At 48.2% G+C, this 23,435-nt stretch overlaps 1 protein-coding gene and 1 pseudogene across 2 annotated transcripts; both read right to left on the reverse strand.

Moving 5' to 3' along the window:
- Positions 1-2,284: 2,284 nt before the first annotated feature.
- Positions 2,285-22,175, reverse strand: INPP5B (inositol polyphosphate-5-phosphatase B). Of its 2 annotated transcripts, none has more exons than XM_066638165.1 (17): positions 22,058-22,175; positions 20,222-20,392; positions 18,336-18,437; positions 17,980-18,094; positions 16,959-17,075; positions 15,524-15,711; positions 13,980-14,091; positions 10,892-11,001; positions 8,513-8,648; positions 7,247-7,357; positions 6,798-6,960; positions 6,221-6,456; positions 5,490-5,603; positions 5,042-5,126; positions 4,204-4,331; positions 3,934-4,051; positions 2,285-2,799 (listed from the first exon to the last, which is right to left on the reverse strand). In XM_066638165.1, the coding sequence occupies exons 2-17, from the start codon at positions 20,383-20,385 to the stop codon at positions 2,675-2,677; spliced, it is 2,124 nt and encodes a 707-aa protein (XP_066494262.1). In that variant the 5' UTR covers positions 20,386-20,392; positions 22,058-22,175; the 3' UTR covers positions 2,285-2,674. The 2 variants fall into 2 exon arrangements, with proteins under 2 accessions (XP_066494262.1, XP_066494261.1); XM_066638164.1 differs by having other exon boundaries at positions 4,204-4,335; positions 5,040-5,126.
- Positions 19,441-19,554, reverse strand: LOC136661856 (5S ribosomal RNA; annotated as a pseudogene).
- Positions 22,176-23,435: the final 1,260 nt, after the last annotated feature.

The raw sequence follows: 23,435 nt of genomic DNA on the forward strand, positions 1-23,435 counted from the left end.
TCTAGTGTGGCTGAAAAGGCCGATTCGGGAGTGACAATCCCTTCCACACTGGGAGCAAGTGCAGTCTGTCCCTGGTCTCTCCCTGGCTGTGGGCCTTCCTTCTTTGCCTCTTTGCCTCAGCCTGTTGGCCAAGTGTCTCTTCAAACTGGGAAAGGCCATGCTGCACAGCCTGCCTCCAAGCAGGCCGCTCAGAGGCCAGGGTTTCCCACCTGTTGAGGTCCACTCCTAAGGCCTTCAGATCCCTCTTGCAGATGTCCTTGTATCGCAGCTGTGGTCTACCTGTAGGGCGCTTTCCTTGCACGAGTTCTCCATAGAGGAGATCCTTTGGGATCCGGCCATCATCCATTCTCACGACATGACCGAGCCAATGCAGGCGTCTCTGTTTCAGCAGTGCATACATGCTAGGGATTCCAGCTCGTTCCAGGACTGTGTTGTTTGGAACTTTGTCCTGCCAGGTGATGCCGAGGGTGCGTCGGAGGCAGCGCATGTGGAAAGCGTTCAGTTTCCTCTCCTGTTGTGAGAGAAGAGTCCATGACTCGCTGCAGTACAGAAGTGTACGCAGGACACAAGCTCCGTAGACCTGGATCTTGGTAAGTTCTGTCAGCTTCTTGTTGGACTAGACTCTCTTTGTGAGTCTGGAAAACGTGGTAGCTGCTTTACTGATGCGTTTGTTCAGCTCGGTATCAAGAGAAAGAGTGTCGGAGATTGTTGAGCCAAGGTACACAAAGTCATGGACAACCTCCAGTTCATGTGCAGAGATTGTAATGCACGGAGGTGAGTCCACATCCTGAACCATGACCTGTGTTTTCTTAAGGCTGATCATCAATCCAAATTATACATACAGGGTATTATACATACAGGGTGTGGTGCATTGCATTGCAAGGTCCTTCTGATTCTCACAGTCCCCAACCTGTATTGCAAGCCAGTTGTGGCAGGGATTTGTCTTTTCACTCTGCATCATGCTGTCTACTCTCCTGGTACAATGCTGATGATAATGATAATTTCCCTATACAGTGAGCAGGAGCCTTGGCCTCTACACTTGTCCAGGGGAGGGACTGCAATACTGCTCTGTAGTGGTTCACAAACATTTTTGACTATAAGCTCTCTTGATCTATTGGGGCATTAGCTGCAGCTCCCCATTAGGGGTACAATCCTATACACTGAATAGGAAGGCGGGTTTTTTGCAAGGATTCTGCAGCTCCCCTAGCTGCTTTCTGTGACTCCCCAGGAAGCCTCAGCTCACAGTTTGGAAACCAGTGCTGTACTGACTTCTCACAACAGGCTCAGAGCTCCAGGCCTGCTCCTCAATTGCCCTCCAAAAAGTCAGCCAACTGAGGATATAGGCACCCTTGCCAGCAGGACTGAGGGACCAGTCAGTAGGGACTCCCTGTATCTTTATTTGCACCTTTTCCATTCCCCCTGCCCCTGTCTCATGTGCAGCCTCACCATGGTGTTGGGGAGACAGTGCTTGCTGCAGATGGCCTGGAAGTGTGCTGGGTGTATGCTAGGTTGATGCTGCCATGTGCATTGGCCCTGGGACCACCAACAGGCAGATGTGCAGGGTACCTTGTGGGTGGTGCTATGTGGGCACAGTGGTGTCTGGTGAGCAGAAATATGCATGAGCTCTGCTCTAGCTGGGTGCCTACAGGTGCGGCAGTGGCGCATTTTCCCTGGTCTCCTCATCCATGTGTGCTGCAACCTATCCTTGGGAGATCTGTCCAGGACCAAGTCTCCATCGAGTTCCAGGGAGGCAGCTCCTGGACAGGAGTGTCTGGAATTGTGACCCATGAGGCAACCTTGGGATGTTGTGGCTTGGCCTCCTTTGCTGGGTTGTGCCTGTGCTGTTGTTTCCATGTCTGTGTGGCATCGCTCAGTTGTCAGGGCAAGCATGTGTCATGTGCTGCTTGGCTGCAGTGACATCAGAGCCATGCCACTTGATAGCTGGGCTGCCATGGTGCCAGCAGTGCGGCCGGCAATGTTGTTTGAATAGCACTGTGGTTGCTGGAGACATCAGCATCTTTGCTGAAATGGCAAGACGTGACTCGGCCGATACTCTCTCGCCTCCTCCCCTGCCTTTGCTGGCCAGGTTTGGGGTACAACAGACATCATGCCAGTGTCCCTGCAGTGTCGGCACAGCCTCTGTCTGCTGAGGCCTGCAGGACCCAGAGAGAGCTGACGCATAGCAGAGGTGGAAAACACTCATTTCAAACTCCCCACCCACTTCTACAACATGGCATCCCTGTACAGATGGTATCAGATGAACAAGGAGGGCCAATACAGAACATTTAAAATTTTTAAAATGTTAAATTCACATTATATTATTTTCTTTTTAGTTATAAAAAAAGTACCTTTTTTACAACTTTAAGGATTTAAGTGTACAGGCAATGACAGACAAGAATGGGCACCATCAGAAAGTTCAAGATGCCTCATGAGTCAAGGAAGTGAGTGCATCAAGCCCTTGTTCATGTACAATTCACTATGAAATCTACTGTCCTTTGTAGTGCTGTTAATACAGCAGCAGCTGCGTCTTCATACTCGTATTCCAGAACTGATGGTTTGTGCTTCTCTTGCATAAAAATACTGTTGGATCTAATACTCTGCATATACAAAATTATCTTTGCAGGAATCCACACAGCCCAGTGGCCCTCCTTACGGATCTGCTAGCCCACAGTCCTCACAGCACACCACATTCCCGCAAGAGGAAATGCTGGACAAACTGCTGAGCCTTCCGCTTCTCGGCAACAGTCGGTTTGGGGTGGTCAGGAGGGGGCCGCAGCAATAAGCCCCCAAATATACTAGCTGTACAGAAAACATGGAAATGCTAATTAATGTTTTTGAAAGAGGAACAGGACATATGAGTATCCAAAAGACAGTTTCTCTCTTCCTCCCCTTCCTGCCAACAAAAACACAAAGCAAACAGTGAAAATTTCTTGGCATGGCAGTTCAAATACAGGTGGGGCCTCCATGTCCACAGATTGTGTATCCTTGGATCTGGCTCAATGTGAGTCCCTCCTGAGTCTTGGCCCCACCTGGAGGTGATAGGAACTGCACTCTGGTTGCCTCCAGAGGGCTTTCTAAAGCCTGCAGAGGCAGGCCACACCAAGGGCTTCCCCAGGCCTAAGAATGCCTTATATGGCATAAAAATGTCACAACCGGTTTCCTTTGGGAAACTGGAAGTAGTGGTTTTTGCCCGAAATTGCCATTCTGAAGATTGCAGAGGCAGTGGGCAGATGTGGGCTGCCTCTGCGGGTTTAAGAAAGCCTTCTGGAGGGGACCGGAGTGCAGCTCGAGTTCCCTTTAGAGGACTTATGGGGCTGAAAATTGCAGATTTGATCATCTGTGATTTTTGCTATCCGAGGAGGGTTAGAGAATGGATCCCCTGCAGATACTGAGGTCCCAACTGTACTTAAATGCCCCCAGGTATCAGAATTGAGACACCTGTGCACCACCTCCTGCATCAGCCCCTTTGAAAACAATCTACTTAAGGGCACAGAGTGCTACAAACTCACCACTTGCAATCAGAGCATTAAAACCATTAAGAGCTACCCCCTCCCTCATGGCTTTTGGCAAGGGCTCTAAACACGTCTGTTTTGTCTGGCATTTGGTTGATGGTGTCTGCCCTCTGCAATAGTGCTGTGGCTTGGCTGCTTCTTTCTGGATCAAATAGGTACCCCCACCCATGGCTCTACTGGGCTGTCTTTTTGTTTTGTTTCTTACCTTTAAACGATTTTACTTATTGCTATGTTGTACATGTTATTATGGAACTTTGGGCATTTGCTTTGGCATGGGAACAACGGGTTATGAGTTTTTTCAAATAAACAAACCAACAGCCATACCAGATGAAGTACCCAGTATGTTTTTCACTTTGCACTCTCCCACCCATGCAGGATGGGATAAAACCGTTTGACTAGCAGGTCGCTCAGATCTCCTTACCAAGAATATTTGCATCCAAGTGGTTTTTTCTGGAGTGTTCGTGGATCAGCAGCTCCCGCAGAAATGCCATCAGATAACTGAAGACATTTTTATGGCACTTGGGCAACGTGGACACAACCTGGGGGAAGAGCAGGGAGTGGATGATACTGTCCTTTCACACCAATCCCCAGGTGCAAAGTGTCATAGGCTGAAATGCATCTATCGCTGCAGTGTGTTGGTTTGTCTCCCCCCCTCCCAGTTTGGGAAGTCTGCCCACTACGACTGCCTTACCTGACAACTCAGCACAAAGCTGTCAGCATGCTCCAGGCACTTGCTGTACAGCTTGTAGCAGATGACAGGCTCTGGGAGGCTCTCCAAGAACAGCAGAAGCGCTTCAGCTACAGAGTGATTGCTACCAACTGGACCAGCAACGGTTAAAGAAAAGGCAATAGCCAAGGTGGTACCTCTCAGCACTGACTCTATGCCACAAGTGCTGAGCCTCTGCAAGGGTCTGCAGCTGTCTGAGACCTGCTCATCTGGGTCATAGCATAAGAAGATCCCTGCTGGATCAGACCAAAGGCTCATCTAGTCCAGCTTCCTGTATCTCAGAGTGGCCCACCAGAGGACTCCAGGACACACAAGACAACAAGATACCTGCATTCTGTTGTGACTCCCTTGCGCCTGATGTTAGAGATAAAACCAGGAGATTGCACATACCCATATGGATTGGAACCTGTGATAGAGTTTTCCTCCAGAAATCTGTCCAATCCCCTTTTCAAGGCATCTAGGCCAGACACCATCGCCACATCCTTTGACAAGGAGTTCCACAGACTAATGACATGCTGGGTAAAGAAATATTTTCTTTCCATATTGGATACACCCATTGTTGGGCACTGCACCCTCAGGTCTATTATGGCATGGCATTTCCTTCTTTTGTTCCTAAAGAACATTAAGAGAGATGGAAGAAGAACTAAGGAAGGGGGTGTCTCTTTCAGGGGCAATCAGCAGGACTCACAATAGAGTGTAATTCTGGGGGTGCGCAGAAGGGAAGAGGGTGTTTCTTATCTGTAGAGAAGCATAGGAGCAAAACTGCCATAGCTCTTCCAAACACCCTTTCTTAAAAGGATACTGAGAGTGTCCATCATTCCTGCATCCAGACAATCACGGATCTGTTCAAACTCTGATCTCAAGCCAGGCTGCTGGAACAGGTCTTCCTGCAAGCAGGGACCTCGTGAGCATCAGAATTACGGCAAGCATTGAGAGAAAAGAGACGGCACCTCTCCAAAAGTCACGTACAGCACCAACACACCCAACTGTACAACACAGCCTGAACAGCCAGGCTATCATGTGCAAGAAGCAATGTTGCTGAAGCATGGACATATCAATAGGATTAGAACCCGTGCTGGAAAGCACCTTGGCACAGTACACCAGCGTCCAGCTTCTGCAACTCTGATATAGCTCTTCACCAATGGCTTTCAGAGCTATACACCAGATCCTGCTGAAAGAGACACCATTGTGCAGCCATCCAGCCCTGACTTGGCCAAGTGCACAGAAAATATATGCAATAAGATCCTCACCTGTTGGCAGGCGTTGCGGTAGAGGTGGTCTACCATCATCCATAGCTCCTTGGGGATTTCTAAGGGCTCTTGATCCCTGAAGGCATCGTCTCCTTCCCATAAAGGCATCAAGGTCTGATGTGGAGCAAAATGTTGCATCAAAAGAGCATACTCCATGGAAGACAGCATGAGGGAGTAAAACAGGCATCCTTCCTGTATCTTCTGATCCAGTATCCACAGTTTCAGTTCTTCACAATTCTCTGCAGCCCCCTACTGTTACCCCCCATTTATTTCATTAACAAGCCATCAGGTTTCTTGATTTTACAGATGCTACAAAAGAAAAGCAACAAGCAGGTAGGCAGACTGCATACTAGGGGGACACAATCAGAACATTAAGAGGAAGCAGGAACTGTCCTGCATCCTGTTAAAGTTTGCTTAGACTAAGGAGACTAAGACACATAGACTATCATGCATGCTGCCTGCCTGCTTGTAGCTTTCTTCTTATAGTGTCTGTAAAAGCAAGAAACAAGATGGCTTGAAAAGGGGAGAATGGGCATGGCAGGGGTGTGAAGCTTTGCATCTACAGGGTTCTCCTATATCCACAGTTTTCGCATCCACCAGGGGGTCCCTGGAACAGGTCACCTGCGGAAACAAGGGGACACCCATACTGCTCCCCCACTGGCAGTGCCTCTCATCCCTCCCATCAGCAATGAAATGTTGCAACCACTGTAATTATTGCTGTAAGAACTCACCAGCTCTCTGATGGTCTCTGGCAACATGTCCTGGATGGGCTCCCTCATGTAACTGAGTGTCTGCAAGGGAGATCCAAAGCAGCTGGGCAGGTAGTTCCCTGAAACAGGCAAGAAGTAATCCTTGCCCCGATCAAGGTGCAGCACCAAGATGTCCTCCAGTTTGTCCTCTCCAGAGTTCAAGCGTGTCGCAGTCGATTTATTCACAAACAGTTCCAACTCAACAACCACTTCAGAGTCTTCAGGGAGAAGAAAGATGCATTATGATGACAACATCACACAATTGCAAGCCACACCCTGAGGTACACATTGAGAAGTGGGTGGGGGGTGAGTGGAGGGAGACTTCTCCTGCAGTGGCACAGCTAAGGGGAGCAGGGGGGTCAACCACCTCATGCTCCATGTGTCTGGGGGACATCACACTGGTCAGCTAAATCCAGAGGAGGGCAATCCTCAACCCGAGGGGCAATCCATGAGCAGCCCACTTCTCAAGCAAAACGTTAACTGAATCTTAGTGGGTGCAGCTTAGCCACAACTCCACAGGGCTGGAGCAACACACCCCAGCTCATGGTAGCCAATTCACCTGGCAACAGGAAGCCTTTGCTGGGGTTTGCAGCCAGCCACAGCTTGCAATAGGCATCCTCGCCTGGCTTGTTGATGAATTCAAACTGGCAGGGAACTGGCCCGTTGCGGATGGTGAAAGACTCCACTTGAAGCTGCATGTACTTCACATCCTTGAAAAGGAACTGCAAGGTGGGAGGAGAGACTTGAACACAATAAAACTCTGCCTGTCCTAGAGCACAAGCCTCTGCATGTCTACTTAGAAGCAAGTCCCATTGAGTTCAAAGAGATTTACTTTCAGGAAAGTGTGTGTAAAGGATTGCAGTTCATTTCACTGTCACATTGTTGAGGTCTCCCTGTCTTCTCTGGCACAGGCAAAAGTTTACCAGCTGGTCCTGAAGACCACATGCTTAGACCAAGCCCTCTCTCTGGGGGCCAAGCACACTGTGGGGGGGGGGAGGGACATCCTACCTCCCTCTTGGAGAGAGCAACCGATGGGATGCTGGCATTCTCCAGCTTATCCAAGGAGCGCACAATTTCCTCTAAGGTTTTGCAGTAGAGCTCCTTATCCGCCACCTTCACCTGGAAGGGAGACATACCACCATCATCAACAGCCATTGGCACAGTCTTTCTAGGCTTCCCTCCCGTACCTGTGGTTCACTGCCGCTGCCCACACCCCTTAATGTCATTTAGATGCTTATCACTACAAAAATGTTTCTTCCTTTTACAGGTCGCTATAACCATGCAAGCTTATAGCACGACGTGCAGGTAGGCTGCAGGTAGCCTGAATGCTTGAAAAGACTAGATCAAATGCTAACAGGAAGCAGGAAGTTAACAGCTTCCTGTTAACTTTTGACCTAGTCTCTTCAAGCATTCAGGCTGCCTCAAGATTGTGCTATAAGCCTGCATGCATATAGCATCCTGTAAAAAGAAGCAACATTTTCACAGTGATAAGCATTTAAACAACATTCATGGGCACGGGGGCAAGGATGTAGGGTTCTCTCCTACTGTGGTTTCTGTATCTGCAGGGGCTCTGAAATGGATCTCCTGCAGATATGGGGAAGGACACCTGTCCATTGACAGACGAGGCCAGATGCCAAATGTGAGATGTGCACAGTGAGATAAACTAGGCACTGATGTCAATTAAGCCCACAGCCTCAGTTTCTGTGAGCCAAAATGCATATCAGTCCTCTTCTGGGATTCCATCCTTGTTGTATGGGAGGGTTGCAGTGTGGGAGAAGCCTAATCCAAGGCTGTCATGCATAATTAGCTGTTAAGAACATTACCAAAAGGAAGCCCTCACAAACGTTACCAAAGGGAAGTCCCCAGAATTAGACCACAGATGCAGAAAAGAAGAGGACAGGTAGTTGTGAAACACTGAGCCGTTTGATGGCGCAACCAGGCCTGTTCTGAGAGCTGAAAGTGGGGGGCGGGCAGATATAGCAAGGGTGAAGAGAGCGGGAAGAATCCAGAACAAGAACCAACAACAGGGGTTCACTCAAGGCTCTGCCCCCTCCCAACACCCATTTAGAAATGGGTTATGTCAGAATGCCAGATGCAGGGGAGGGCACCAGGATGCAGGTCTCTTGCTGTCTTGTGTGCTCCCTGCGGCATTTGGCGGGCCACTGTGAGATACAGGAAGCTGGACTAGATGAGCCTTTGGCCTCATCCAGTGGGGTTCTTAGGTTCTTATGTTCTAACATGCTAGTTCAGCCCCACAAGGGGGTGGGTGCTTACCCCAATGTCAAACACAGCACTGACTGGCTTGTGGTCACTATTCCTCAGGGTCGGGTGGCTTCGGTAGCTCAGCTGAGAGATGTTCTTCCCTTTCCAGAGAATTCGGTCACACCAGGCTGGAATGCGGCACTTCTCACTACAAGAAAAGGGAACAGAGGCCAGCACTGACAGAACTCTGCCCTGGGAAGGCTCTTCTCAGCCAGTTTGGTAGCTGGACTCATCTACCCCATTTTCCTATTGTTCTGTTGCTAGGAAGGGGGGGATTTAGAGATGCTGCTCAAAGACTTTTATAGGACACCCCGGGACTAGCCCTCATGGAAACAGTGAATCAGACTTTGGTCTGTACCCACTGCAGGTGAGGCTCACTGGATTGAAAGCTCCCTCCATAATAAAAGGATTCCCTGCAAGCAGAAAACTAGGTGGTCAGGGGAGAAGGGTTCTGGTTTAGCTCTAAGTTACCAGCAAGGACTGCAGACCTGAATCACACTTTGGCCTCTGCCTTTGACCAGAGAACTAAGGGCTGTGTGTGTGCAGTGTACAGGTGGGTGTTCATCATCAGTACCATCACCACCACCACTATTGCTGCAGTCTGTTTTAACCAACCTTGAGGATCATTTGATCAAAAGGTAGGATCTTCAAATCAAACAAAATGTCACTTTTGTGTGGACTATTATTTATTTATTTATTGGTCCAGAGAAGCATTCAAACATGTGAGTTCTCTGTTGCAGATTCAAGTCCCCAAAGTCAAACTTCTCAAAGTGATGACTTTGCAACTCCTTTATAAACAAATTCTGCAAAACACTTTCCCTCTGCTGCAGTAACTGCCTCAAAACCCCACTGTGCTTTCCCTTTCCTGTGTGTAAAAAAAAAACAACCACTCACATACAAACTGATAACCAAATTCCCTTTCCTTGCTTCTATTCTTAGTGCAACCATCAAAGCATCCTCCTTACTATGCAAGATAATTCCCCCCCCCCCAAAAAAAAGTTTCAACACCATCCCCGCTAGCAGTGTGAAATGGTATAGCCCAGACCAGGGATCACCACCTCAGAGAAGTGGACCCCTGTAACTTCTGTAGATGGGGGAGACCAAGCATAGGACTCCTGGATACTGAATGTTAAATGAATAACTTGTTCATGCTTCTAAAATAAAAACAAAGTGAAGTTGGGCTGCCTTGATTGTCTGGCATCCCTCCCCCATGCCACTTCAAACTAGCTGAGTCTTCCTGGCTCACTGCCTAAAACAGCACACATTCTCCAAGAAACTAACAAGAAACTGTACCTCCCTACAGTTCTCCACTTAACATTCGAGGGCCCCACTCTGGGAGCCTGCATCCACTGAGGCTCAGCAGGTGTCTGTTAAGAGCAGGGCCTTCTCAGTTGTGGCACCAACCCTCTCTAGGAAGACCCAGCAGGCTTCATAATTCTGGTCTTTGAGATGCTAAGTTAAGACCCAGCTCTGCAGGAAGGCCTTTGGACCTACCCAACCAATTTTTGGTTCCTGGGGCAGGGGATGGTGGTTAGTTTTCTGTTCTGACTGCTCTTTTCTGTTGATTGATAAATTGAGGTATGTTAACATTTTGCCGATGTGGTTTTTTTTAGATTTTATTGTGTTACACTCTGTTGAGAACTGATGTGGTTTAGTTTTAGGACAAGTGCTCTTCCAGGCAATCTGTGTTTGCACAATGTGAACTCACTGTGCACAATGTGTGTGAACAATGTGAATATCATGGAATGGTGACTGTATTGCATTCCCTGAATGCAATAGTGTGGAACATCATGATTGGTTTCTAGAGATGCTGTAAGGATTGACCGCCCTTTTTGCTACCTTAGCTTTTGTTTCTGCAGATATCATGGTGCTGCTATTGACTTCTTTGCATTTGCTTTCATAGTACCAGCTAGGACTGTGAACTGGCACAGTGAGACCCAGGGTTGAACCTCCCTGTTTTATTTCCCTGGGACAGAAGGAAGAGAAGGCTGCATTCTCTAGATACCAGTTCTAACTTTTTAAAGGAAAACACACAATCACCTAATGGCAAGGATGCAGCAGTCTCTACCAGGAGACCAGCCAGGGCATCACAGCCCAGAAATTTCATTTCCTAACACTCCTCCCCACCCCATCCCACCCATTGCAAACTCCCTGTGTCAACTCACTGCATCAGCTCACTTACTCAGTGCTACTTCTCCAGAGCAGCATTTAAGATACATAGTGAAGATGGCCAACTTTTCTGTTCAAGTCCCTGTTTCTTAGGTAGACCCCAAAGCAACTTTTCTCTGACCATTCACCTTTGAATTCCCTGAACAGGAAGACAGTATCTGAAAGGGCAGGGCAGGGCAGGGCACCCAAAGTTGGTGCCACAAAACACAGAGCTAGTCTAACCTGGTGTCCCAGTCATCAGAGCCAGTGTTGTATTTGTAAGTAGGTTGAAAGGAAATTTCTCCCTCCATATAGCCTTCGAAGACTGCCATGGCCTCTCTCTGGATTTTCAGCTGGAACAGAGCAAAGAGAGGAAAGTGAGAGACTCCCACAGAACCCATCTCTCTCTCTCAGTACTCTGAGTCTAGCTAAGCCTGCCTGCTGGTTTCTCATCCCTCTTCTTAGTTCCATTTTCCCAACTGAAGAAATGCCAGCAGGCTAAAGACATTTCCACCCAGGCTGAAGACATGCATGTCTTTCATTCTCCAGCTTTTCATTTCTCAAAGGCCAGCCATTACCTCAAGCCTAGCCTAAAACTGGGAGGGAAGCATTCAAGGAGCATGTCAATTTGCTTGCAAAAATACTGAATTTCTTTCCTCCCAACCTGAACTGTTTGCAATTGGGCATATTCCAGGATTGGAAGGTTTTACATGAACAGTGTGCAATGTATAGGAGGCCAAAGCTGCAGCTGAGCATTGTAGCTTAGAATTAGATTCTAGTGGCCTGCCATGGAACCCAAGCCTTCCCCAATTTCAGTGGACCTGACTTCTAAGCAAGCATGTCTAGGATTACAGACTTGAATGAGTTGTTTGTGCATTGAAGAGCCTAATAAAATCAATACTTTTAAAAATTTGAAAATACTGCAAACCAAAGCAGGGTGGTGCTTTATTAAGGACCAACCAAAAGTAGCAAAAGGCATCCTAACAACAAGCTTTTGAGTCCTACCAAACACTTCTTCATGAAGATGATAATGGAGGGTAGAGAAGTCTGCAGATCATAAACTCTAGAGAATACGTTTAAAGGAGGGATTGGTGTACAAGTGTTGAAGGCTTGGATCAACTTTAAATGGTTTCAATAGGCATGCAAGACTGCTTGAATAAAATGAGTAAAAAATTGTTGTATCCCTCCTACCATTTCCAAAATATGGACATGTAAAACCATATGAAGTAAGCTCCATCCAGTCTAGAGCACTAACGTGAAACTTACAGCTTCCTTCCAAGGCAGAGATCGGAAGATGCAAAGCAACAATATGGATTTCTAGGCACTGTGGACAGCCAGACTTCATTGCCTCAAAGCAGAAGGTTAAAGTTAGGTGTTGCATTGGGATGAAAGTCAACTGGGTGTTTCACCTAGTGCTGGAGATGCACTTTCCATCCTTCAAAAGTAGAGTCCCATTGTCTGGTGGTAAAACATCCTCCTCTGTTCAAGAGGTACTTTTAGTCTAATGCAACACCTTACAGTATCTTCTGAGCAAGCATGCCATTTTCAGTACTACCAGCAAAGCCTGCCTAAAAGGAATCTTTGTTCCTGCCTTGGAACTCAAGTCATAGATGAGAACTCCACTCCCTGCCACCCCTGACTCCCAACTCTAGGCAGGCCATCAAAACACACAAAAACTACAGCTCAGTTCCATCAGGACCCTCTGCATATCACACAAGCCTGGAAAACATAATAATAATAATAATAATAATAATAATAATAATAATAATAATAATAATAATAATAATAATAATAATATAGGTATTTATATACCGCCTTTCTTGGTCTTTATTCAAGACTTTATTCAAGGCGGTTTATATAGGCAGGCTATTTAAATCCCTGTAGGGATTTTTACAATTGAAAGAAGGTTCTATCTTCCAAGAACCACAACATTCAGATGTTTCTTTCTGATCTGGTTTCACATTCTGGCCTCCATCCTCCCACGCTCAGAGCAGATGGAATAACTCGGCTCAGCTTGTCAGCTGCTTCAAGGTTGCAAGGTGCCGGTGGCCTCGAACTGGCGACCTTGTGGATGTTATCTTCAGGCAAACGGAGGCTCTACCCTCTAGACCAGACCTCCTGCACTCTACATCTTGGATGAGAACTGAGTACTGTCATGCAGATTTCCCTACTGCTTTCTCTTGGCTCTAGTCAGACCTCACTGATCCCATGCACTTATTTCTAAGCAGATACACCAGCCATTTTCAACCACTGTTCCATGGCACACTGGTGTGCCACAAATGGTCCCCAGGTGTGCTGCGGGAATTTGGGAGAGGGTCATTTATCAATAGGACCATTGGGGGATGTGAGCCCCCACTGACAGCACAGTGTGCCTTGTCAATTGTCAAAAAGCTGATGGTGTGCCTTGACCATTTTAGTGCCTTGCCAGTGTGCTGCAAGACGAGAAAGGATGAAAATCACTGAGATACACCAAGCACAGGATCACAGGTGTGCATTAATGGTGACCTTTGGTAAGCTGGTGATTATGTTTGTCTCTCCTTCCCTGCATTCTTTGGAATTCAGCAATTGGCAAGAGGAGCAATACACATTATTGGAAATCTTACAAGGGGAGGCCTGGTGACATATAAAATTTGGCAATACTACATATTGGTGACTCAAACATTACACATAATTTAAGGTTAAAGACTCCTTAAGTATACCCGCTCTCCCCCCCAAAATGAACACATTTAATAACCCAGAGATTTCATTGACATTTTGCCAAATTTATAATTTGTACTCTGTTATATTTCAGACCTAAGTGAGCAGCTAAGCATCAAGATCGGAAGGCCCTGAAGCAGCCAGGATTCTCCAGCCATTCACAACCATTCCATGGGAGGAGCAGCAATAAATCCCATTCCATTCCCCATAAGTTTCAAGGGCTCTGTGCTTTCCACTGGAACTATCTTCCAGCAGAATGAAGCAGCAAAAAGAAATATTTCTTTAACCAGAATATGATTAATTTGTGGAACTCCTTGCCACAGGATGTTGTGATATCATCTGCCCTAGAAGCCATTAAAAGGGGATCGGAGAGGTTTATGAAAGAAATGTCCATCTCAGGTTACAACCCATGATGAGAGTAATCAACCTCTCTCTGAATCCTATCTCTGAATGCTAGGTGCAAAAGAGTGGCAACAGGATACAGGTACCTTCATGCTCCCAGAGGCATCTGATGGACGACTGTATGATACAGGAAGCTGGACCAGATAGGCCCTTGGCCTGATCCAGCATAGCCCCTCTTATGCTAAGCAGCAGCACTGGATTCTGCCAGGCAAGGGAGAGCTCCTCAACCTACCTGGTCATGCTGATAAAGGGCTTGGAAGTCCCGCACCTCAACCAGTTTCTTCACCTGCTCCACATCTTGTTCCTCCAGCCTGTAGTTCAAGTCTCCCAACCACAAGATGATGCTGAAGGATGGAATGAAGGAAGGAAGGAAGGAAGGAGCTCATGCAAGGTGACACCACTAGAGTTCAACCCCCAACCCCAGCCAGCCACATGAGCCCAAACGCTCACTCAGTCCAGCAGGTGAACCAAGGAGGCAGCCCTAACCACACCCCAACCATGACCCTAAAAACCACAGAAAAGAAATAAGTGGACCAATGACAGCCCTAGCCACCATGGGGATGGCGGATTCAAGGTGGTTTTCAAATGAATGCCCAGCTGCCTTCATACTGTTATTCCTGCACGTCACTACAAGATGGAAAGCAACACTGTTTCTGCAGTAAAAGTGAATGACTGCAAGTCAAGGCCAAGCTAGAAAACATACAGCATCTGCATACAGCAGTCTACCCATGGTGGTCTTTTTGTTTAACGCAAAAAGGAAAAACAGCAGCCACGAGAACCCCTGGTCTTGAGTGGAGAAATGAGGGGTGAGCGTGTTTTTGGGAAAGATGCTTAAGGGCGCAATCCTGAGGCACCCTTGGGCCAGCGCAAGTCCCTTGCACCGGCCCAGGAGGGTTGCAAATGTGCCATAAAGCACATTTGCACCTCCTTGGGAGTCAGTTGGGTCAGCGCAGGGATGTGTGCCGGCCCACGGAGGCTGAAGCCAGCCTCTGTGCCAACTTTGACAGGGAAACTTGTGTTGGCCAAACTCAGCCAATGCAAGCCCTAGGGGTGGGCAGGGAGCAGGTGTTCCCTAGGGGTGGGCAGTGGGCAGGGAGAGGGTGGGCAGAGAGAGGTCCTAGGGGCGGGCAGGGGGGAGCAGAAGGCAGGGCTGGGACCTGGCAGAAATTCCCCAGCAGCCACTCCGCTCTCCTCGAACTTATGCCTCCTCCAGAGATGGCACAAGTTTGAGGAGACCCATTGGGGCTGTAGTGGCTTACCCAGGGTAAGGGGAAGAGTTTCCCTTTGCCTCCAGCTGAGCTACTTTGAGGCCCTATCTTGCGCTGGATACAGCACAGGCCTCCTGGGCTGCCTGTTCCAGCGCAAGATAGGACTGCGCTGTAAATTTCCCACCGGCTGTTTTTCCAGTCACAACACCATTCTCAGCTGGGAAAGAGGCGGATTCCCCTACAAGTGGCAGAGCAGCTTGGCAGAGGGAATTCTGAATGGAAAAGAAGCTGGAAAGAAAAAGCGTTAAGTAGCCACTCCCCATAGCTGTTTTACAATCAATCCAGCAGCCACCTTGGGGAGATTTACAGGCTATATCTAGTTTGCACATGTTCAAAAAGATGGGGTGGGAGGCACTCTCTAAGGAGGGGGGAGGCACTCTGTAAGAAGGGGAAATGTTCATTTCATTCCCAAATCAAACAATCCCATTTCCATTCTTTTCTCCTTTGCATCACCACCACTATCCCCATGGAGAGAAAGAGGGCTATCGTCTCCCCCCCCACACCGTACTTGTGCTTGTTTATGGTGAGGGGTGGGAGGCCGAGATTCAGCTGGCAAAACTGCATGCGGGCACAGATGTCTCGGAAGTCCTGGTTCCGCCGCTCATACTCCTCGGCGTGGGCTGCCAGGTGGCTGTTCACCACACAGAGGGTGGTGTTGTGCAGCTTGAACCGGATGGCCACCCCACCCTTGTTGCCCTGAGCAGAGAGAGAGAGAGAGAGAGAGAGAGAGAGAGAGAGAGAGATGGCACTCTTCCCCTGCACCAGTGGTATACCAAGGCTGGGCCAGGGGGGCAATCCGCCCTGGCGTCAGCAATAAGGGGTTGCCAGCACTGTGTGCCTGTCACTTTGAAGATTGGTTAGACTTGGACTCACCCCGGGGGGGGGGGTATCTTGAGACAGAGACCAGGTTGGTCCTTTGCTTTGAACAACTGGTAGCCCTGGCCTCTACTGGGGGAATCACGACATGGAGGCCAGGTCTACCCATGGCTTTGAAAGACCAAGGGCAGGACAGTGGGAGCAGTCCACCCTGGGTGTCAAATACATTAGGTAAGCCAATTGCCCTGCACACCAAACTGGGAGAACAGAGGCAGCCTGAGTCAAGGGACCAGGAACTCCAAAGCCAGCAGGGTGAATACTTTGAGGTGAGCAGGAGAGTGCAAGGAGGGACCCAGCATAGGCCAGGAGGCAGCCCAGAGCTCCATTTGCAGAGCAGTCTGCAATCATCCCCTGCAACTTGTCACTTTGGGTCTCCATATGGGGAAAAAGCCCTCAGAATAGCCTGCAGAAGCTTCCAGTAGCTACATCCATTCAAATCGGAATTTTCTTCAAAAACTGGAAGTAGTTTCAAGAGGCTTCTCCAAGCCATTCTGCAGCCCACACAGGCTAACAGAGTTGGTCGCCAGCCCAATGTGACCCAGGAAAGGCCTCTAGGGGTACACAACTGTGGGAAGCCTCCAGAAGCACCCATGTGGACTGTGTATCCACGGATGGTCAAATTCACAGACAGGGAACCCATGGATGCAGAGGGTCCAATGTATAGTACAATGCACAGATACAGTAAAAAAAAATCTCCTGCATCCAGTGAATCAGTGCTGATGGCTGCATCATGCCCATTATAGGAGGAATCAGAAGCCAGCCTTTTCAGAGAGCTGAGGCAGTGCAGGGACTAAGGTTCTGAGCTGCACACCATATAACATCCCTGCTTTGAACCTCGCCTCTGCCATGAACTTAGGAAGTAGTCTTAGTCAAGTCACTCAGCCTCCCTTCCCCAGCTGCAATGTGGAGATCAGAATAATTAATGAAATGAAACACCTTGCATGCTCAAAAAGCAAAGGCTCAGGCTGTCCCCACTGATTTGCAGCAATGCCTTCTGTGACAGAAGAGATGCAAGGTCAAGATCTGATCCCCCCGTCCCAGTATAAACACTGCTTGGTGATGCTCACCATTCTCCCCATGATGCCTGTGCCGACCGTCTCAGCCTCCACCTCGGAGACATTCATCGCAAGCTCTGTCCTCACGTACAGCAGCAGCAGGATCCCCACTAGCCGGACAAGCTTCACCTGGAGAGAAGGTTTACTCACAACATTAGCCACAGAGGGAAACCAGGAAACCCAAGCTCTGCTATCGTGTATTGGAGATGATAAAAAACTGTCTGGATTCACAAAGGCAGCCCTCCCCCTCCCCGCTGCACAACCCTGGGCTCCTTAAGTCTCTTCTGTCCTGCATATGTACACGACAGGGACCAAATGTGTACACCTGTGGGTTGGGCAAAAATGAACTAGATCAACAAGGAGATAAGAACAGGGAATGACCTCATATGCCTCTCTTTATTGCCTTGGAGTTGGGAAGAAAACACTGGGTGTCTTTGATGCAATTACAGGTTGCCCCCTTTTCCTCTTCCGCTAACCTAGAACCTGCAATGAGGAGATAAAGGCAGCACAAACCTCTTTTGCTGCCTTGATGGAGAGGCTTACTAACCATCCCCTTAACCCAGTGCTTCCCAATCTTCAGCATTCTGCAGCACTCCTTTGCAGCATGCAGCTCCTGGAAGTGACTGGCAATGACGTAATTATCAGTTACTTCCGGGGCAGGAGACTGTGCGGGATGCTGGAAAGGGCCAGTAAGAGGCTCAGGGTGTGTGGGAGGGCCTGTCCAAGCAAGCAAAAACCACACACAATCAATTCTTACCAGCCATTTCTTACCAACCATTTCCAGCATCCTGCACAGTTTCCCTGCTGGCCAGCCAGCAGCTTGCCAGGGAGTGCCTGGGGCATCGCAATGCACAGTTTGGGAACCTCTGCCTTAACCTCTACAACACACATGCATCCAGGATCTTCCCAAGGCATATCATTTTTCTTCAGTGCAAAATGAATTGGTTCAACTGTATGAATTGGTTCAAGAGCTATGCCCTTGGATGTACCAGGTATTGCAGCCTACTCAGTCTGGCTCCCAAGTCCAGATTACCTTGGCATACTTGGCTCCTGGGTGGAGGCTCTCCGTGACAGCTTTAAACCATTCCTCTTCTCTGGGAGTATCATTGAATAAAAAGGCCTCTTTGCTTAAGTCAATCTCTTGGAAGCTGCATGCAAGATAAGAAACCCTGAACCTGAAAACATGGTCCTCTTCCTGCCCCACCCCCAGGATACCTGCCCACCATCAAATCAGTAAAATCAAGTTCTAATTCATCAGATTGCACCTCTGCACATGGCAAACACGTGCATCTCTGTGAGAAGAACACAGGCTTGTCTCAATATTCTACCCAGTACAAAACACGTGTCTGTGCACGCAAGGTTGCCAGAGGAGAACCCCACACAACATACCCCACACAGTAAACGTCTGGAGGCTCAATGTCTTGACTTAGCCAGGGCTGGAGACTCTCTCTGGGAGGCTGACCATTCACGTTGTATGTCCCAACAAAAAACCTGCCAAGAAACACAAGAAATCATGCCAGCCCAGTGGCGTTGCTAGAGGGGTGCGGGGGGCGCGGACCGCACTGGGTGACGCGCAAGAGGGGGGTGATGCGCACTGGGAGGGTGACGCACTAACATCACGGTGGTTAGGAGTAATAACATCATTTTATATACCGTTGGATGCGGAATTTCGAGCTGAATGCAATGCAAAAAATGGGAGTGAAATATCACCTTTCTATCAAAAGTTATTGGCAAAAAACCAGATAACAAAAAATGCATGGAGCCCAATGGAAAGCGAAACCAAGCCATATCACGCGTTTACTCGCCAGTAGGTGAATGTGCCTTTGTCCATCTGAAAGGGCAGGCTGAGAGGAATCCAACAACACCAGAATGGTCCTGATCCAATGAATGTAGCCCCCCAGAAAACACCCGAGAAGAAGGTCCCTCCCTCCAAGCTGGCAAATGTATTGAGCCCTATGGAAAGCAAAACTATGCCACATGGTCGCGTTTACTCACACGCCAAGTAAATGTGCCTCGGCTCCCGGGCAGGTCAGGCAAAGGGAAATGTGAGGCCACCTGAATGGTCCTGATTTGATGCAACTGGAGCTCAACAAATGCTCCAAAATGCAGCCCCCCCCCCCAATAAAAAGAATGAAACAGAGGCTTGACAGGGCAAGGTGAATTTTTTTTCTGTTTTAGGCTGCAATCCTTTCCTCACTTTCCTGGGAGCAAGCCCCACTGACTATAATGGGACTTACTTCTGAGTAGACAGGCATAGGATTGGGCTCTCAGGCTTGTAAAGCCAGGTGGGTTCTGATAGCGATATGCTTGAAATATAAGAACTTAAATTGAACTGGGTAGGGGTGAAAATCTTACTGATGCTTTTTGGGGGGGTGTTATTGAAGGCAGGCTACAGAGAAAATTCACTTGGTGGAACAGGGCTGGCTTTCCCTTATTTATTTATTTTGATGGTGATGATGGTTGGCAACCTTCAGTCTCAAAAGACTATGGTATAAGCCTACAGCACCCGGTATTCCCAAGCGGTCTCCCATCCAAGTACTAACCAGGCCTGACCCTGCTTAGCTTCCGAGATCAGAGGAGATCGGGCATGTGCAGGGTAACAGTTGATTTATTTATTTTATTTATTTCAGTTTGCTTTATGATGGCTCCTGGACAGATTGTCATTCTAAAAAGTGGGTTCCAGTGCTAAAAGTTCGAGAACTGCTCCAATAGGGTGTTAGTAAGTTGACACCCGGGGGGGGGGGGGGGAGGTGACACAACTAGTGACCAAAATCACTAAAATCACAGTTTGCAAAAATAATACCATCATGTTATATATCAATCAATGTATAATTTCATGCAGAATGTGATGAAACAAACTGCATTGACATATCTTTATTCTATCAAAAGGTACAGCCAAAAAACCAGTGGGTGCGGGGCGATGGTAGATCACTACGCCCACCACCTGGAGTGTTGCCCCGCCCACTGCAGGGGGGTGACGCGCTGGCCTCCCGCACCCGGTGACACGAACCCTAGTGACACGAACCCTAGTGCCAGCCCAGAGAAGAAGAAGCAGACAGAAACAGATGAGACTATCCTGAGCTACTCCCATGCACAAGTTATCCCCTGGGTTCTCCAGACCCAGCAGTCTCTCATTCCCAAGCAGGGAAATGGGCATTTGCTCCTGCAGGTAGAAGGGTGGGATGAAAATCAAGAAGCCTTTACAAACAACCACCTCATTAAATTTAGGTTTGAAGACCCATTGCTCTCACCACCCTTCCCAGGGCCACCCTTACCTGAAGCTCTGCAGGTGGGTATATGAATCCTCTTTCTGAGCAAGCTGGGATTTGATGATGGTCTCTCTCAATCCAAATGTCTGCATGGGCAGGCCCTGTACCTTGTCAGACACCAGAACGCTAGAGGAGCGGACCATCTCGCTAGTGACCTCATTCCTGGGCATAGTTGACCTAGGAACAAGCAAGGAGGGCAGAGGAAGGGCACTTTCATCTCGTGGATTCCAGATGCCACAACTGGCAAACAGTTCACTAATCTGAAAATTTGGTTCACTCACAAGGATTAGGGTAGGGCTGACAAAGAGGCAAGCAGTAAGAACTGCCTTGATACTCAAGCTGAAGTCTAAGGTGCTCTATCACTCTTTTTTCATTTGCACTTCCTCTTCAGTTCCATTCCCCTCTTCCAGTCCAGGAAGTGGGAGGAGGAGAAGCTGGCACATTGCCTGGTAAGGAAGGCAGCATTCAGCATGCTGCTTCAGGGGCAAGGAGACCTTGGGATGGTCTTGCTGGCAGGCCCCAAAGAATGAAAAGCAAGGGGCAGTACTGGTGAAGGAATGAGTAAGCTTTAGAGTTCTACAAAGCATTTATCACCAGGCATAAGGGAGTTTGCATAACTTCAAAGCCTGAATTCTCTTACATTTATTTAGCATCTTACCATAGCCAGAATCTTGTCCTGGCATCTTGTCTTCCACCATGGGTGCAATCCAGCAGCCCAATCCTATGCATGTTTGCCAAGAAGCAAATTCAGTTGTGTTAAATGGGGCTTACTGCCAGGAATGTGTGCATAGGATTGCAGCCCAAAGGACTTCCTGCACCACCCAGTGCTTAATTGCAACAGCGACAGATGATGTCTGCCTGCAAGATGCATTTTGAATCCCAGGGCTGAGATGTGAAATCAATGGCAAGGCCACATCTGGTTTATTGTGTGCAGTTCTGGTCGCTACAGCTCAAAAAAGACATAGTAGAACTGGGAAAAGTGCAGAAGAGAACCACCAAAATTATTACTAGGCTGGGATACCTGCCTGATGAGGAAAGGCTACAGCATTTGGGGCTCTTCAGAATAGAAAAAAGGAGCCCAAGGGGGGACATGATTGAGACATACAAAAATACACATGGGATGGATAAAGTGGATAGAGGGATGTTCTTTTCCCTCTCATACAACACCAGAACCAGGGGACGTCCACTAAAATTGAGTGAACAGACAAAAGAAAATATTTCTTTACCCAGCGCGCAATTAGTCTGTGGAACTCCTTGCCACAATATGTGGTGATGGCATCTGGCCTAGATGCCTTTCAAAGGGGATTAGACAGATTTCTAGAAGAAAAGTTTTATCAAAAGTTACAAACCGTGATGGGTTTGTGCAACCTCCTAGTTTTAGAAGTGGGCTACCTCTGAATGCCAGGTGCAAGAGAGTGGCAACAGAATGCAGGTCTCCTGTGTGTTCCTGAAGGCATCTGGTGGGCCACTGTGAGATACAGTAAGCCGGACTAGCTGGGCCTTTGGCCTGATCCAACACGGCTCTTCTTATGTTCTTATGCATTCAGTGGTGAAAGCACATGAAGTTGCCTTAGACACACTTAGACCATTGCTGTCTAGCTCAGTGTTGTCAGCACCAACTGCCAGAGGCTCTTCAGTGTTTCAAAGACTTTTTCTCTCCCTTACCTAGAGATTCCAGGGATCTCTAGAACTGGATCTGAGACTATTTGCATCCAGGGCACGTGCTCTACCATTGAGCTAAAGCCCCCTTCCCAGAGGAAGAGCCATAGCAGTTATGCACTGAGCCACACTCTTCATTATTTTACACATTTCCTGGGCTGGGACTTGACCACTATGCTGTACCTGGGGACAGCAGCCTTGGTAGTACCAGTTGCACTCGATCCCTGGTTTAGGACTGGCGGTGGTGACAGCTTCTCCAACGGTCTGACATCTTCGTTCCCAGCGACTCCTGCAAAAGAAAGCTCATGGTGGGTTCTCCAGTGGCAGTTTTCCAGCAGTGTCTTGGAAACCTCAGCCTGTCAAGTACTTTCCCAGGAAAGGCTGTCCCTTATCTTAGCCTTTTCCATTCCTGAGGGGAGGGCCAGGCCTCCGGAACTCTGCAAACATTGTTCATCCCTCTAAGGAATGACCAAGGATTGCTCAGTAAACACAAAAGGCAAATGCAAGTGAGATGAAAAAACTTCTAGGAAAGTTTGCCTTTTGACACAGACCAGAATGTCAGACCACAGGAGAGAGGAAGCAACATGTTCTGTGCAGGCTGTTTGCAGAATCCCCTCCTCCCCTGGGACCAAGGAAGAGATCTACTGCAGCCCAGTGAAAGTCACCCCGTCCAAGCCCCACTTCTACCAAAAACCCTTCTGCCTAGGCTAGCCTTGGGCAAGGCACCCTCTCTTGGTTCCCATTTCTGTCTTGCCAAGCCAAAAATCAGGCTAAAGGGTGGCATACTTCACCAAGATATTGTGACATGAAGGAATGATCTCACTTGTTAACAGCAAATCTATTTCACATTGTTCTGGAATTTCAGAAGGCACAACAAAGGCTAAATATTTAAGCCATAGGAAAGGGAAAACACATTTTTAATATACATTTAAAACAAAAATTAAAAAACAGCAGCAAGATTCCAGGGCATGAAGAAAGTCGGTCAGAAGAGTGCAACTCTTCTAAACCTCTCCATACTAGGGCAGGCCTGCCTGAAGTGAGTCATCCTCAGGATTTTAGATAAGGGAATTGTGTAGCCTACACCTTTACTATTGAAAGGCAGTCAAGCTTGAAATCAAACTGCAACCCTGAAGCCTCCTGATGGGTGGGATTTAGGCACACTCCCCTCTCCTTCGGGCTACCCTACCAAAAATCAGGTCAACAGTAGTCAAGTCCCTCAAACTGAGCAAATATTTTGGAGGGGCTTTATTACAAGAGTTAAATGCCAAGGCTCATTCAACTAAGGTCCCAAAAGATCACGCAGCTCAGTGGTTCTCAGCCAGTAGTACTTGTACCACTGGTAGTACTTGAGGTGGTGTCTGATGGTAGGTAGGTGGCAGCAAGACAAGCAACACAACACAACAAGCAGTAGTAGGAGGATTGGCTGGGGGGGAGCAAAGCTCCAGTGCATGCTTTTCACACGCTCGAGAAAAGCCCTCCCTTGAATACCTTGAGCCTCTTATGGGTGTGTGTTGAGTCATATCTGGCTCCCAGAAGAAACTGACATTATTGCAGTAACTTC

Source organism: Tiliqua scincoides, chromosome 10, assembly GCF_035046505.1.
Source record: "Tiliqua scincoides isolate rTilSci1 chromosome 10, rTilSci1.hap2, whole genome shotgun sequence".
Lineage (NCBI taxonomy): Eukaryota > Metazoa > Chordata > Lepidosauria > Squamata > Scincidae > Tiliqua > Tiliqua scincoides.

What these genes read in the sequence shown, in the direction of transcription:
- INPP5B (XM_066638164.1), bottom strand. Translation starts at nt 20,385, where the DNA reads ATGCCCAGGAATGAGGTCACTAGCGAGATGGTCCGCTCCTCTAGCGTT. An exon ending in TCTGATGACTGGGACACCAG is followed by an intron (nt 8,649 to 10,891) that starts GTTAGACTAGCT and finishes CTTTTCTTGTAG; the next exon opens with TGAGAAGTGCCGCATTCCAG. An exon ending in GCTTTGTGCTGAGTTGTCAG is followed by an intron (nt 4,052 to 4,203) that starts GTAAGGCAGTCG and finishes CTCTTCCCCCAG; the next exon opens with GTTGTGTCCACGTTGCCCAA.